This window comes from Columba livia, chromosome Z, assembly GCF_036013475.1.
Source record: "Columba livia isolate bColLiv1 breed racing homer chromosome Z, bColLiv1.pat.W.v2, whole genome shotgun sequence".
NCBI lineage: Eukaryota > Metazoa > Chordata > Aves > Columbiformes > Columbidae > Columba > Columba livia.
In genome coordinates, this window is record NC_088642.1 from 43,997,868 (window position 1) to 44,015,293 (window position 17,426).

Sequence of the window (17,426 nt, forward strand, 5' to 3'; positions counted from 1 at the left end):
ATAAGTCCTTTATTTTTTCTCTTTCTAAGTGCAGTTTCAAGTAACAAACTCTTAGAATTGTAGGTACGTAGACATTTTGAATCAAAAAGTTATAACAGTCCAGGAGCAAGGAACCTTTGACACCATTTGGTGCAGAGTCAGGTAGGCAGACAAGTAAGTGCCAATGCTGTAGGTTAGCCTCCCCCAGCTTGTACCTTAGGTGGGTCAGCTTGTTGACAGACATACCATTTTTAGTAATAACAGCTACCACAAGTAGTATCAGACACAAATGCTACTGGACACCTTCTTGTCAGGAGGGACTAGTTCAGCATCTGGCAGGATAGAGGAAATGTAAGCTGCTAACTGTGAGAACAACAGAGATGGCCAAGGGGCAAGGTGGGCTACTGAAGAACCTGTCTACCTTGGTCCACCTTCACCTTTCACAGCACCTGTCCGTGAAACAGGTGGAGGGCTCCTTTGCTTGTGTCTAGAATAAGAGGTCTTCTCTGGCAGTATACATAAGTTTGTTTAGTGAGAATATGGTCCGAGAGACCCTTGCTGAGCCTTTGGGCTGAGGCATGGCAGATCCCACAGGCTGTGGCAAATGATGAAGTCACAAAATTAGCAATGTCGAACTTCAACCTAGTAATTGCCAAATTTTGCAAGAAGCCCACAGCACACTTCAGAGAAGCCCAGCTTACCAAACTCCATGGTCCTGCAGTGCAGTGAGAAAATGTTACCGGATTGGCCATAAACCTCTCTGCAGAAAGAAAATTCTTAGTTCTCTGCAAGCAGAAAGCTTCATCAGCTGAGTGAAGCATGGCAAGAACGGAATAATGTTGTTATGGGAAGGTGTTCTGGCTTCCTAGGACACCCAGGAGTTGAGCTGTGATCTAGGAGGAAAGGAATTAGATGGGCAAAAGACCGAAAGACGAGGCAGACACAGAGTTCTGGTTTTTAGCAGTTTGTATTTTTTGTCTCTGAGGCTAGAGTAGAACTAGACACACAGTAACCAGGACTAACCTCAGATTTAGGATTAGATTCGCCACTTATGTGCAGATTTGGAAGATAGGTGTGTTTCTACTCAGACGTGTGGAAAGGTCAGAGCAGCAAGCATGCCCTAATGAGGATAATTTAGACATCATACAGGCCTGCTAATTGACACAATGCCTGGGATTTGTTAGTGGATGACCACATAAACATGCCCCAGCCAATCAGTTAAGTTACTCTTCCTCCATCCTTATAGTAAATGGAGGAAAGGCTCCACTTTCCAGGAGCATGCTGCTAATAATTGCAGAAATTCATTGCCATTTTGTTTCTGCCAGGGAAGGTCTCAGCTTGCCAAGAGGCAAGCAGGCCTCTCCCCGCTGTGCAGCAGACTCCCTTGCTGACTGAACAGCACTATTCATTTAATGTTTATTTTCCTCCAGTCCTGCTTGCACAGGGGTAACTTCTAGTGTGCTGTTTCTAGCCACTGTGCACAGTTGTTTGCAATGGAGAAGCAAGTACTGTCTGCTTCTTCAATGACAGTCTATGACCTTATGGAGCTGGATAATTCAGCAGTTGCATTGGTCTTCGTCTTCGTCTTCGTCTTCGTCTTCGTCTTCGTCTTCCTCTTCGTCTTCGTCTTCGTCTTCGTCTTCGTCTTCCTCTTCCTCTTCCTCTTCCTCTTCCTCTTCCTCTTCCTCTTCCTCTTCCTCAGTATGTGCTCCTGATGACTAGACAGGTGTTGCTTTTAACTTAGGAGACACAAGAAAGATGGCTGCTGTGCACGGCCTCTCTAGAATAAAATTTCTGTGAGCTTGTCCTCTGGCTGCAGCATGTAGGTGTTTGGGGAATGGGGACTACACATGGGCTCAAAGCAGAGCTTACACATCCCAGCTGTGCAGCCCAAAAGCCTGTGGTGCTGTCCCTAACAGGGGTGAGGCATTCCAAAATGTTATAGCTATGCTGAATTCTTACTCCCCTCACTAGCAAGAAGTTCATGCCAGTTTCCAGTTGTGCCCTCTGAACTGCTCCTGCCTTACCCAAAGATCCTAAACTCTCACTGGTGGCCAACTTCTTGCCCTATTCCACATGGAGATGTCCAAGCAGATTTACTAGGCAGACATAGGAAATGGGGGCAGCAGAGAGATGCTATTTGCTTCCCATCTTTGAAGCTAGTCATGGTCTATTTCACATGCACCCTGAAAGTAATCTTCTGAGCACCAGCCATCATGGAACAAGATGAAACTGTATTACAAGCACTCCAAACAGCTTTGTTGTGTTTCAGTTGCCAGCAGGGTCCTTGAGAAATTTTCCTCTCATTTTCTATTAACAGCACCAGGCTGAGATGCAATTTGGTTCAAAGGTCCTTCCAAGAGCTGAGGCACTGCATGGGTTTGGTATTTCATACTTCAAACATACGCCATTTGCAGCTGAAACTTCATACAAATTAGCTGAGAGACAACCCAAAAGTATGTTAGTTGGAACAAACTTCAGCTATAACGAGATTATGTACTATACAACACTGTGACATCAGCACTGTCATTTACATGAATAGCATTAGCAATCCTTTTTTTAATCCCAGTCATTGCATTAGTGATTGCTATTAGCAAAGCAGTTATTAATGCCATTGCCAAACCTTTGCAGCATTGTGAATGAAGGCAGGAACATCTGTTATCTTGTGAAAAGCTGCAGAGTGCTTATCTGCACAACCAAACAACAGTGACATTGAGGCTAATCGGCACATGTAAATGAGGGCTACAATGATCGTGGAAGTTTTTGCCCTTCAGGGCAAAGAGTTACTCTTCAAAGACCAAGAAAAGCAGCGAAGTTTCTCAGTGAAGTGAAGACTCCGTGCCTTTAACTCAGTTATCTTCACTTCTATGTTAAAAATGAACAACTAATTCTGTGATTCACAAGCGGGATTCTCTTTGCCCACCTACTTTAGAGCTTTTGTACTTCCCCAAGCCCCTCCTATAGAATCTGACCTCAGGCATTTATCCTGTTAATGCAAGAGTGGAAAAGGCTCTTCCAGAGAAACAGGATTCAGCACACACGACGTGACTTCTGTCATTTTGTATTTGGACTGCATGAGGCAGATATCTTGGGGTGTGGGGTGGTGGGTAATTTACTAGTCTAAGTACAAGAGCAGAAGGTAGGACCACCATGTTTAGCTATAGAGATAGCTCAGCAATTTCTGGAAATGGCAACTGTTGAACACTTTTCCACTGTTCACATAGGCATAGCCAAGCTGGGAGATCAATGTGGAGAGCTGGATCCGCACTTCAAAATCTTTACAGAAGCCTGGCTAAGTAGCCATGTGGCCAGTCCATGCTAGGGTCTCTGCTGTCACTGCCACTTTGCATTCAGTAGCAAAGGGGATATCCTCTTGTTTTAGAGGGATCCCAGCTTGCTCTCGGACAGTTTACATTTGGATGAGTGCAGTTTTGAGCTGTGGGCAAAATAAACGTCTTGCGTGAATAGTGGATAACATCCAGACCGTTCTGGTCCCATAGGTACAATGTTTATCTACAGGTGAGTGGGACACCTCCTTACAGAATTACAGTCACTGAACACTTATGCCACTGTTTGGATGTAAAAGCATGGTTGTGACCTTGTCTCAGCCTCAATCAGCAAGCAATAGCACTGCTGTATGAGTCACCCTCCTCTTCTGAAGACCCTGTAGTGCATTTGTGCAAGGAGCAAGGTGAGGCTTCATGTTTGTACTGGGTGAGAGCATCTACTGTCAAAGTGCTGTCCGTTACTCCGAGGCTTTGGAGGACTCTAGCCCAGCCTGCAAGCTGAAAGTTTCCATTGCACTTCATGACCTCAGCTCCCGCCATCAGCACTTCAAGAAACCAGGGAAAACTTTTGCTTTTTGGTGCAAGAGATTGTTCAGCTTCTAAGTCACTGGCTGCCTTTGTTCTGAAGTAGTTTTCACTACCATGGCTCTCATAGCAGAGTATTGACACAGTATCTGGTTTCAGGCCAACATACAGAAAGTTTCCTCCTTCTTTAGGCTGGAAGGAGCACTGCTGGGTTCCTGGGTCTCCTCACCAGCTTTAGGAAGAAGGCCTTGTATAGGTGTCTCCAAGCCAAAGAAAGGGCTTACCTGCCAGTCTGTGAGCACTTAGCATCAGTGAAAGCAAGTTGCAGCCAAGAATGGCTAACATTTGAAACCTCCACACATGCCTAGGGCATGATATACCACAGTGCGCTCAGATGGCCGCCTTATTAGAGCAATTCTCTGAATACTTTTGGAGCTATCAGGTTGGCCAGGTCTCTGGACGCCACTCCTTAACTGCAAGGGGTTTGAGCTTCTGTTCTGAAGTTTAGCATTCCCATATTCCTCAGATAGTATGGCACATTTCCCATGACCTTGGTTTGTTATGAGTAACAGCTTGTTGAGTGTAACAAAAGTAAATATGGGCTCAATTGGAAAGTTGTTTATCTTTTGCTCCTGAGACAGAACCTCATAGCATCCCCTTTGTTCTGCTCCCCCCCAAAAGCTCTTACCATTTCCTTAAATCTGAAAGGTGTGATGCATGCATGTGGGAAGGTGTTAGGAAACAGACAAACTCAGCCTTTTCAGATATTGAACCAAAAATATTTCCAAGGAACATCCTGAAAGTACATGCTGACATTGATGATGTGATCCTGGTGAAACAGACACCAAAGAAGGAGCAGGAAGCATGCTGTTCTCCTGCTGCTGAGAACCTATTGCAGCCACCTAGAGACAAAGCTGAGAGCTGTTCTATTGGTGAGCCAGCAAAGCATTTGTCAGTCAAATGAAGCTGTAAGGTAGCAAGTGAAGTTTACATGATTTACACATCTGAAGTCCTAGAACGGCAATTTTAGTTAATTATGAGAGGCACAGAAATATTCAGATTAACTATGGACTATATTGGGCAGCCAAATAAAGGAAAGAGCTGAAGACACAATTACTGTGAAGACAATCCTATTACCTGGACTCAGGTGACCCGGACCTCTAATCTGTTACCTGGACTTCAGTAATTACAATTTCCTGTTTGGATTTGGTAAAGCTGTTTGTAACAGGCCATATAAGCTCTATTTGAAGGAAGTCAGCACTTGGAAATAAAAGTAATAGGGACTAAAGCATTAGAGTCCCTGTCTGTTACTTCATTGATATGACCCAGAATGCATGATTTAGTACCATGACAACTGATCCACTAATCATAAACTAGAAACAAGATAGCTGTGGTCTGCCAGTTCTTCTTTTGAGTTTTATTACTTAGAGCTTTATTTCTTTATCATTAACCATCAGATAAATATTCCATGTTTTGGTTGCATGTTGTAAGATGATGTGTGCAAATGGTAAGAAATCAGAATTACAGGGCTTTTTAAAATTATTAAAATGGTTTCTGTATCACTGGGATGGTATTATTTTGTTTTCTAGAGCTTTTACTAGATGATGATTTTAAACCTGGATGCTGAATTGCAGGTTCCTGAATTTATACTGTGGTATTCATGTGAGTGGCCTTTATTTCCTACACTTTTGGATTACTGCCTTTCACAGCCTTAGTAGTTCCCATTGCTTTTTTCCAGTAATGATACTGTAGGTGCAGGTATCTGACCCGTAACTTGGACATCTTCAGCAACCTACTTTCTGTTTGGGATCAATCTGTTGTGTCTAGGGTTATTTCAATCAAATGATAACAGACACACTGCTACTCTTGACCCTATTTTCAGTCCCTTCAGTCCTCCACCTTGACAGTCCTTTCTCAGTTGGGCATTACAAAGGCTCCTCTGCAAACTGTGATCCAGCCTGTCCAACTGGTGAAGCAAGAAACATTCCATCTCTTCACAGCCATACAGGTCAAATACCACACTTATTTTTTTCTCTCTGCTGTTCAAAAGGTGTTTCCTCTTGGATGCAGGCAATTTTGCAGCTGCTGAGGGGCCTTGTTGAGGCATTTTTCCTTTCCTGCCACTGAGTACACACTGAACATTCAGGAAATCATTAACTACAAATTGGGAGACTGCATGTGTGTAGACATAGTGAACACATAACCCAATTATCTCTTGTGATGCGTAGGGTAAGTTGAAATACTTCCCACATAATATTTGGCTTCTGAAGCTTGATTCCAAATTGGCCATTACCAGATTAATGATTTAATCAGTTGTTAACAATCACTGAACTGTCTACCAATTGATGGGCATGTAACCTTGCAATGACTCCTTTATCATCTCCTCTGTTGCTGTCATCAGAAGAGGTGGCCTTGCTTCCAGTGGTTTCTAAGCACTGCTGCTAGGGTGTCTCTTTTCTGAGCTTCCAGGGCATCACATCCAGTGCAGGGAAATCTCTTGCTGTCCCCAATGGGAAGAAACAAAATGAAAGCCTCAGCACCTGCCATTTATGTTAAAAACTAAAGCTGTTGCGAGGTCACCTCCTGCAGTTAGGTTACATGTCTTGGAAAATGAGGGCTAGCTTTCAAGTGGAATTCATTCTGTTCATACTGATGACTTTGTCTCAGGCTTAGACAATCTGTGCAATGCTTAGAAAGTGCAGAGTTCTAAATATCCCCCTGTGGGGAGAACCATACTGTCCTCAACTCCATTGACAGTCTTCCTAGATCCACATGGGCCCCTGATCACAGAATAGTTTGGGAGATGTGGAACTTTCCTCAAGTCCTTGTCTTGATGTGTGAAAATGGGGGCATCAGGAACATAATAGTGATTTGTGACTTTTGTCCTGCCACACTTAGTCTGAAGACATGGGGAACAGTTTTGTAATCAGTAGAACTTTTCTAATAAGGTCTATTTTGAAATGACTCCAGAAGGAGGAGACAATCTGGTATCAAAAATCTCCAAGGCTCTCTGTCTTTTTTTTCTGAATGATACAATGAGATTTAGCCCCAAAAGGCTCCTGTTGCTATTGTTAATAATTTGTTGTCACTAAAGAGTTCTCAGGCTCATAACCTGAGCACAGTCCATGTTGCTTTGTGTGGGCTACATAGGTTAATCATCAGTGCTAGCTGCAACATCTTGAGGCAATTGATACAGTTTTCTTCCCATCAGCTGTAGCTGAGATAAAGAGAACTAACTTGGGGAAGGTGTAATCCAAATCATGTGCTCATAATTGGATGGAGTTGGCATGCTAAGAGCATACTCAGCTGTGGGCTGCAGAAATGTGTGCTTCCTTTCCCTGTAGTGTTCTATGAGACCATCTACTTCCCAACCTTGTGGAGAAATGCAGAGGCAGGAGCTTGGCAGAGACAGACAGTAGGATAAAAACAGCATGGAGTGACAAACAATATTTTTGCAAGGACAGCAATTTGAGACACATAAAGATGTGTTCCCTAAAGCACTCTGGTCTGTGTCGAATGTGATGTGAGGTCCTTAGTCCTGTTCACTCTGAGTAGTTCTTATGGTACTTAATTGCTTCAGAAGTCCTCTATCTTCCTCTCACACACAAGAAAGGCCACAGGAGGTGTCTGAGAAGGAGACTGGCTTCTCAGAGCAACCCATTGCTATTTCAACAGCCTGCAATGGAAGATAAAAGGAGCATCTTCCTTTCCTCAGTAGTAGTACAGTGCAATGGAATGTTGGCTTGGGCTTCCCCTGAGGTGACAACCCAACTAAAACATTCAGGTGAGGCAAATAGCCTGAGCCACTCAAACTCCCAGCTACAGGATTCCTCTACATGCAAGACAGGGAAGTTGTCAGAGGAGAAGTGAAGCTGTCCTAAGGTCTGACTGGCCCTCCAGATCTTCACCCTCTGTGTTGAGAATGGGGGGGGGAGGGAGGGTGACAGAGAACCCATGACTGTCCCTCCCATCCCCTTCTTTCCTCCTTTCCACCCTCTCTCTGTTTCTCCATTCCTCCATTCCTCCTCAGTTTGGTATCTCATTCAGTACCTATAGGTAGGTGGAAAGAATCTGACCTACATGTTTCCACCAGGCCTGGGAACAAATGGATGTGAAACACATCCATGATGTCTTTGCTCCATTCCTATGTCCTTTTCCCACTCCTAGCTTTCCTTCTCTCATTTAATGCTTGTCAGTAGCAAATGACTTTACATATTAATGTTATGTAAGGACAGCCAGATCAGATACTTGCTCTGCTCCCTCTCCAAGAGTGACAGATAGGTGGAAAAGGATAAGAATAGGGCATGAATACATAATATTTCTACAATATTTCCCACATCTGATGTAGTTTCCATGGATTTAGTAATTCTCATTCGATTACTGTCTAAGATCTGGACTCCCCTGGAAACCATGGAAACTTTTATGATCCACAACCTCTTGCAGCAAGGAGTTCTCCAAGTTCCCTACACCTCACATCAGGAGCCACATCTTTATGAATATGTTGCCCAGGAGTTTTGATTGACAACTCAGTTTCTTGTATTGGAAGAGGTAATGAATAACGAGTCCTTTCCTACCCTCTGCAATACAATTATGTTTCCACAGACCTTTGTGATATCTCCTCTCATCTGTCCTTTCTTCCAGACTAATGAGACCCAGCCCACTCAGTGCACCCTAGACCTCACCAGCTCCAGATATTTGTTCACCCGTGTGGCCCTCCAAATCCTTCCTCATTATGCTTTTTCTGTTCTGAGACAAAAAGACCAGGACCCTCATAGTATTCAAGATGTGCACAAATCATCAATTTATACAGTGGCATGGTGATGTCATCTAATAATTCCTAGTATCAGATTTGCTTTATTGACTGACACTGAGCAGTGAGGTGACATTTCTGTAGAGCAGGCTCTTGCAGCCCCAAGACTGTGTCGTTTCTGCCCCGTCTCCCCCACCCCCATCCATCTTGAGTGGTAACGGTCAGGGTAAAGCTAATAAATTAAATTTACGAAACTAAAAATATTGTACCTAGGAACAACAGTGTCTGCCAGTGACCTCCATAGGGGTGAGTTAGAAAACTCAGGGGACAGTGGCCTATGAAGACAGAACAAGACCTTTACAACATTTGGATCCAGAAAGATGGTGACTAGTGACCTGACACAGTCTGCTGAGCAGCTGGGCCAGTAGAACACATAAACAATTTAATCCAGCACCTCTTTTACTGAAAATGAATAACAAAACCTTAATAAATCAACAATTACTTATTGCTGTATTTGGGATAATAAATTCTTTAGTTTATCAGTAGCTTGTGGCTTCCATAGCATGTTCTTTGAACAGTTTGCCTTTCAGTTACATCCCCTTTCTCTCCTGAACAATAAATTAGCATTCATTTTTTTTTCTTTAAGGAAAAGAGGGGAAAAAGAGGATATATTACAGTTTTTAAAGCAAAAAGAAAAATGCAACATACTTTTGACATATATCTTAACATAGTATGAGGATAACTTTCTCTGCGTGTTAGATGCCTATGCATAAATAATAAAGGACGTTGCGTTATTTACAGTGATACACAATAAACTAAGAGAGTCTCATTTAACACATGATCTATAAAGACATTAAAGGATGAAAACATCCATGTATGTACAAGATGTATTTACAATAGAATAGAGAATTACAAATTACGATAATTGACCATGTTCTTTGTCTGCACTTCTCTGCAGCATTTCATAGGTGTTTTTTTTGTTTCTTACTAGAAGTAAGTCCCAGCTGATCATAAGTAGCCATGCTGCAGGGCCAAGAAGTGTTCAACAGGCTGAAAAGTGTGTCCTTTGAGGGGACACAAGTTTGCTATCCTGGATGCTCAGGAAACTGCTTGCAATGTGTGTGAGAGAAGCAGGGAGATGCAGCATTGTTGTTTTGGAGGAAAGGAAAGAGAAGGAGCTTTCCTGTTTTCTTGATAAAGGCAGTGATCGATCTCTTAAACCCGGGGTTGTTGAGGTGGCTCAAGTGAGGAAGGGAATAGCTGAGCCAAGAGGAGAGGGTGGGTTTTTCTCTGTTACATGGGAACCTCTGTGGAGCTATAATGGTTAACACCACCTTAACGTGGAGGCTGTACCAGGTTGTGCACAACATATTGCAGCTATACACCCCTGAAGGAAGCCTTTTATCCTGGAATAATTTCTGCATTCATGGGGAAAACTCATGGCTCATGTTAAATGACACATAAAGAAAACAGGGCAATTTGAACAACTCTGCCCCCACTGAAATATTTATTCTCCCTTCAAAGTATGTTTCTCCTTGCCATGACTTTCAGCCAAAAGTTGGCAAGGGTTACACAGTGATGGCTCAAGTGCGTTGGGACTGCCTAGCTCAGAGGTCCGTGTAATGAAGTGAGTATCCCCAACAGGGGAGCTGGCCTTTCCCGTAGGCACTTGCTGACTCTGCTCCATGCTGTTGCATTCTCCAGTCCCTTGGCCAGCAGGAGCTGGTTACAGTCTGTCAGCAGAACCTGTGGCCGTGTAGACTTGCTAACTTCAGGATATGGACTTGACTGTCGTGGAGCACCCTCACAGCATGCTAAAAAACAGTCCAGAGGTGAGGGGCTGTGTCCTGCTCCCACTTCTGTGAGTGCTAAGCCAGGGCATCTCCCATAACTCACTGTTGCATGAATTGTGCTGTAAGGCTGGGTTTTTCCCAAAGACCTAAGGGCTTAGGCAGCCATATCCCCAATTGTATATTCTTGTTCTTAGGTCCATGTGAACTCCCCAGCCTAATTTCATACTTACCCTATAACACACTGCCGTATGTACTCAGGGTTAGAGGAGAAGCAGGGACTACACACCACTTTGAAGCACTGTAGCACAAGGGGTGTGACATTTTCCCCTAGACCTACAGCGAATAAATCTCACATGTACAGCTCCCAAGCATGCAACTGCTCCTTCATTTTATACTGGCTCTCTATAACAACAGTGTTAGTAGTCAAGTAATTTATTCCACTTCAAAGCAAGTTCCCCTTCCATCCTGTTCTATCTGCCTGGGCTATAACAGATGCTCTAACGAGATCTGGCCTTGTAGGCGATCTGTACTGGAAGAGATTAAAGAAGATCTGTGTTATAATCTCTATTCTGCCACTAAAATAGGTGATTTTGGGGCAAACCTCTTGTTCCTCTGCCATCCTTTTTCTGCCTTGTCTGTTCTGTAAGATCTTTGCAGTATCAAGGATCTTACTGAAAGGGCAGATTTTCAAGTGCCTCTGGAAACTCAACAGTGAAAATCCTTTGGAATCTGGTGCTCTGCATGAGGAAAGTCAACCTGGCTCTGTAGTACTGATTTGCAGAGCTACTGCAAAGGTGGATGTTCTGCTGCATAAGATTGCAGATTAACAGGTGGGATTAAAGGGATGAAAATGAGTGTGTGGTATCTAGAAGTTGTAGAGAGTTTTTGTTTTGGTCTGGAAAGGCAAAGTGTGTTCAAGTACATGCCAGCTAGAGAAAAGACAGCAAAGGGAACTTAAGTCCAGACAATATGCGTTTGACAAACTTTGCCACCTCTTCCATTGACTTCTCAAATAAGCAGTGCTATTTCAGCCACTGCATAGCCCAAAGCTATGCTAGTTTCCTATCCCTTGGCTTTCACCACCAACATCCTAGTGTACAACGTTGTCATTGCCTTCTTCCTCTACTAAAAATTTTTCTTTTTCTGCTGAATCTGGTGGTCAGGTAGCCTTACCCATGTTCTTACTTATATGATGTGGTTGATATATACAATGAACAACTCACTGATTTTCATCATCCTGATAAACAGCTTCATTTACTAGACTTTGCTTCAGGTCTCAAATCAATAGGACACCTTGTTCAGCAAAACTCTTAAGTGCATACTTTATGCATATGTTGAATGTGTCAATAAGAGTCTCGCACATGCTGAAGAGAACTTTTGCTGTGATTAGAATAAACATGTGCTTGAACAATTTACTGAGTCAAGACTTGAGTTTCTTGGGTTTACATCTCACAAAATTTCCTTGACTTTTTTCTCTTCATTTAACTGGGACCAGGATATGGTCCAAAGGATGAGTATAGTTTGGCTGAAATTCTTTTTCTCTTGACATAGATCTTATTTAGAGTCCAGTAATACCTGTAGAACATGTGTTCTCATTTTCAGAATCCCCAGAGTCTAGGAAAAATCTTTGTTTTCCACATCAATCCTGAGTCTATGCTGTGCAAACTGAACACACAACAAAAATCAAAAGAAGAGAAGAGGCAAAGTGACCCTGACTAAACTGACACCTTCTGCTTGAATGGGTGCAGACGCTCCAGCACTGACAGCATCCTTGTTCGTTAGTGGTATAGTATAGCCATCACTGTTTATACAAACACTGATATCAAATAGACATGCACACTATGGCTGTAACCCACATGGTGTACTTGCCTTCAAAAATGAGCTTTGCATCAGCCTTGCCTCTCTCACTATTTATGGAGTCAATAAAGATTGAGTAGAATAGAACTCCATATTTCCGCTATGTCCTTTCTACTTGCCTATACTTTTCAATGATTCTGTAAATAATTTCTTCCTTGAAAGCAGTTTCTGTGTCCAAAAGTAACCCTCACTCCAATAGCATCTCTAAAATGGTATTGCTAGCAGCTTGTCAGGGTTCTTTCTGATGAGGAGAAGAAAGGGGGAAAAACTGAGGGAAAAAAAAAGATAAATCATCTATTAGAAATCAGCATTAAAAAATAGAGGTGAAAACTGATTGCACTTTTATTAGTGGCATTCACTTTCCAGCTAGATCTCTTCCTTGCTTAGTTACAGATATCTGCTATTATATTTGCCCCATTAACTTCAACTAATATAAGCTAGTTTTTTTTTTGTTTGTTTTTTTTTTTTTTTTTTTTTTTTTGTGTGTTTTTTTTTTTTTTTTTTTATTTAGTAGAGTAGCGGGTTCAAAGCCTTGGCTAACTTAAACCCATTTTCAAAGGATAATTACAATAATTAATATCTGAAAAATAATGAAATGGCAGCTCCTAGTGATTACAAGCTTACTTCTAACTAATAATATATTTGGTTTAAAATCACAGTATTACTTTCTTTTTAACATTATTTAATGCAGGATGGCTTTTTGTTGTTGCTGTTGTTATCCTGCTGTAATTAATAGTAGCATGCTGTTGGATCTACTATTATCCCAGTGCTCAATGAAGCAAACATTTTGGCTGGCAGAGAGCAGACAAAACCCATTTCATGTACAGAAAGCAAATGAAACTTCTCATAGCATATTTTTTTCCCCTAGGTTATTTTTTCTCTCTCTTTTTCGTGTTTTTTTTTTTTTCTTTTTTCTTTTTTTCTTTCCACCCCCCCCCCCCTTTTTTTTTCTGGTGGGGTGGGTAAGGTGGGAGTGCCATTACAGGGCTTATTGATCTGGGGATTCTACAACAAGCGACCAGAGGGACTTCTGCAATTCCTGCAAATCATACATCCAATCATTATAATGCAGTGCACAGAAAAGCCAGGACAACTGAGGGCTAGAAGGTTTTGCAAAATACAGTGGGACAGCAATCATTGTAACTGTACAAAACTTGCTCTCAACGTAACATAACATAAAGGCACCATTGATATCTTTCCCCATTTTTGAAATACTGTAAAAAATTGCTACATATGGCACATAACACATTTGTACATACGTATATTTAATCTATAAAAGTTTTTTTCCTTCTGCTTTTTTCTATCAGTGGAATTGCTAAAATAAAATAAATTGTTTAATTTAAAGGTGGAATACTTCATTATATAAAATAAAGTTTTACATGTGAATCTATGTGTTTTATGTTTTATACAGCAATAGGGTCTTGGTTAGCTATCACACTGGACAACCTTGCTTGCAACTCTTCCGGTGTGGAGAAGCGATTCGCCGGGTTAGTCCTGTTTTCAGCCAGCCGGTAGGCAGCAGCTGGCTCCAGACTGGTCGCTACGGGGTTCAGCATGCTCAGGAATGGTGTATCTTCGCCTATTCTTTCATCTTCAGTTTCGGTCTCAGAGCTGCTGCTCTCAGAACTTGTGTCAGAGTCCACATCCAACCTGCTGGAAATGTGGCCATTGGGCTTTGTTCTTTTGACCCTCCGGCTGTTGGTGAGTTTCTTTAGAGGCTCCTGTGCTGGTTCATACTCCTGTGTGGTCTCATACTCCTCATCTTCCACTATCCGCAGAGGACTAGGTGGCAAGCTGTTGGTCTCATGAGTGACATTGTGGTGGAAAGAATTTAACTGCTGAAGGTGGTGGTTGTACTTCTCACGTAGCTGTGGTGGGGTCACCAGGAGCAGTGGTCGCTCTTCTTCTATGAAGGGACTCACTGCCACCGAAGGGATGGAGATGGTTAAGCTGGAAGCCAGTGGTGACATTTTGGAGGGGGGAGAATTGGGAGAAGTTGGAGTGTGGAAATCAACAGGTGACATGCGAGCTGGTGTGGTCATAGCTGAGACATACCTGAAGAAAAGAGATGCAAAAAAGTTGCAAGCATAGAAGCGGTGTTGACATGTGGACACAGCTGCTCATGTGGACTGGGAGAGGAAAGGCACGAATCCTTTAAGAGCTCCAGCATCTTCATACAGGGAAGACTTTCCACTTTTTCACACTTTCCTGTTGCTATTAATCCTACAAAATCACTAACTTCTGGGACTTTGGGCAAAAGCGTTTGAGAGCAGTTAGAATATGCAAAACTTGCAGGTCTGTTTTGCCTTGGAAGAGCCATGGAGATGCTCCAAGTTATTTGACAGAATAACTTCCTGGAATGAATCCCAGAATGAGATTCAGAGACTGCCAGAAACAAAATGCATTTTAAGTATTTTCTTAAAAGGAAAATGGTTGCTGCACTTCTGGCAGGATTTGACCAGAACCTAGGGTGCATGGAAACAGACAGAAGGAGAGAAAGGAAGGGAACTGAGGGATGAACCTCTTGGGGATTCACCCTTTTCTGGCAATCAGTGTCCCAGGTTAAGGAGGAAAGCAAAATTTGGACAAAATCTGGAGCCAGATTCTTCTAACTTTAATCACTGGATGTAGTCACAGGAGGATTTGCAGCACCAACACAGCAGCTTTGTGCTGCTCCACTCCTGGGGTGCTAGTTACACTGGCTGGTGGGTTTATCTACAAAGAAACATGGAACATTATTTGTCCTTGAGTAGGAACAAATGCTGACAGAGAGGACTGTCTGGCCTAGTGTTCCTGATGGCTCTGCAAAATTCATCCCTGTAATTAATTAAATTAATTAAAATTTGTTTCTGTAGGAAGGGTAGTGGTCAAAGGTGATTTCTGAAAACAAAGCTCAGGTGACAGTATAAAACTTGTCACAAAGGAAGAGGACAAAAATTATTAAAGTCTCAGCTGGTTTGAATCAGTGGAGCTCCATAAAATGGTCTATGGGGTCATGAAGATTCATGCCAGGTGAGGAACTGACTGAAACCTCCTGATCAAAGACACAGTGCCCAGCATGACATTTTGCATAGTTTGGCTTTGTTTTGTTCTCATCCTAAGTTCACCTGCCTGAATTTCATTTATGTACAAACTTAAAATCTTTCTAAACTCCACCTCTTACACAGACCCATTGAGAAAAAATATATGGCTATGATTGATGAAGTTATTTAATTTTTCATTAGTGATTTATTTATCTGAGTCTGAAATTACCCAAATAAATCTGAATCCAACTTTCTCATCCAATCTATTGCATGTATTACACTTGTTTAAAACAGAGTTATTGATAAAAGAGAAAGTGCAGAACCTGAACTGACATGTAGTAGAGCAGACTGATTTCAGTAGGGGCACATTGATTTACATCAACCAAGGAACAGGAAAAAAAAATAAAGCTGGAGTTACGCATGGGAATTAACCAAGTTAGTTGCTTGTGAGAGCAGAGGGCAATTAATAAGTTTGTGGATTGGACAAATGAAGTAATTCCTTATTTTTCCTTCCATGAGTGAACTTTTAATCCCTTTCAGATTTTTAAGTAGTCATTATCTGAAAAACTGAAGCTTTTCTACTTCCTTAGCTGGTGCAGTGCTGGACATACATCTTCTTGACACACTGAATTTTAGCTAAACTGGTTCAGTTAATGGACTATGTTAGCTAAATGTGGTTAGCATACTATGCATGTTTCCATCAGTGTCAAGTTACTCATACTGGTGGTTGTGCATTCACACATTTCTGGTGTAATTCTCCCACACCATAATGGGACGGTGCTAACAAGCTGCTGTCCACGATGCAGCTCTAGCCCATCCTGAAAGGAAGGCTAAAAGGTGATAGATTTATCTTCATGGCCAACAAGAGTTAAGCTGTGCTGGCTCAGTGAAAGCGGATCAGAGTGTATCCATGGTCAGCCAACAAGCATTAACTAGTTACATGCTGCCAATTTCATAATGTAGTCTGGTCTTCCATGCAGAGTTGACGTTTTTTTATTTTCTCTCCTGTAAGACAGATAGGGACTTTCTAACATATAGGTGCTAGGGTCCTCTGATCGTGTAAACAGGTGTCAGGGTCTAAGGTCCAACAAAGGGATGGGGTAACACAAAAGAACTCATGATGTTTATTCTATTTCATTTCAAAATTGTAAAATAGTTGGGGCCTGGAGGGTGAAGGGAGCACAGCCTTGATCTACCAATTGACAGCACAGCAACATTGGATGGCTTCAGGAAGTAATTTGTAAGCTTGTACTTTCCTTTATGTTTCAGAGTAATATCTAGTTGCAAATAACTCCCATTTTCCCCCTTATATTCACACACACACACAACTCATCTCAGAAATAATCTGTCATGTATTTCCTACTTGCTAAAAATAGATGAAGCTTAGTTTAATTCCCAGGGAACTAACTTCTGCATTCAAAAGTCACAGTTCTTCAGGCACAGACTAGACCATCAATGCCTGGTGAATTATCACAGAAATGATGCCACTTTTCACCTCTGGCATAATTTTCTGAAAATACAAAAGTTGCCATAATGCATTCTTTCTTCTCACTGAAACAGAAAGGCATGTGCTCCTTTCCTCCCTGCCCTAAAATCTAAACAGCTCATATCAGAATGATGCTCTGGGTGTGTCCCAGGCAATGCAGGAGGACAGCAAGAATGGTCTTCACTTTTCACATGCAGATGCTCAAATATACTAAGCTGTAATACTCACCACTGGCAGGCATGTGGCCCTGCATCCTGTATGGTTCCCAGGCAAGAGATGATGTGGTATTTACTGCTGTAGTTTCTGGTCCAGCAAAGCACTTAAGCACACACTGAACTCTACCTGTGTAAGTAATCTTGCTGACTTCAATGGGGTCACTTGCACAATTAAAAGTTAATCTTGCTGAAATGCTCTGCTGGATTGGGGCCATGGCTGTTTATGTCATGTGTGCCATGCCTCTTGAAATTAAATTCCATGGTAAATAACAGTTAACTTTGTTATAAGGAGAGAGCCAGTTCACTATCTTTAGTGGTCCTACAGGCCTCATTTCGACACCCTTCAGCTGTGGTGCCTTATCTCACTGCTAAGCAGTTGTTCTTTGTGTAACAGAGGGAGTATCACAGAAATGGCTTTTGCTGTACTTGCACATTCGTATTTCTGGAAACCACAATTTGCCTCCTACACAATTCGGTCTCCTTGGGGATTGCCTGGCTGCATTTTTGACAT

General features: G+C 42.2%; 1 protein-coding gene and 1 long non-coding RNA gene across 23 annotated transcripts in view; one reads left to right on the top strand and one right to left on the bottom strand.

The window, feature by feature from the left end:
* The window catches only part of LOC110364120 (uncharacterized), a 123,798-nt gene that overhangs the window by 85,017 nt on the left and 21,355 nt on the right, over positions 1-17,426 (top strand). The window lies entirely within an intron of this gene.
* NRG1 (neuregulin 1) overlaps positions 9,025-17,426 on the bottom strand; it is a 474,741-nt gene continuing 466,339 nt past the window's right edge. For all 21 annotated transcript variants that reach the window (XM_065045636.1, XM_065045631.1, XM_065045634.1 and 18 more), the window contains one exon: positions 9,025-14,246. In XM_065045636.1, coding sequence (XP_064901708.1) covers positions 13,595-14,246 — 652 coding nt within the window. In that variant the 3' untranslated portion in view covers positions 9,025-13,594. The remainder of the gene's footprint in view (positions 14,247-17,426) is intronic.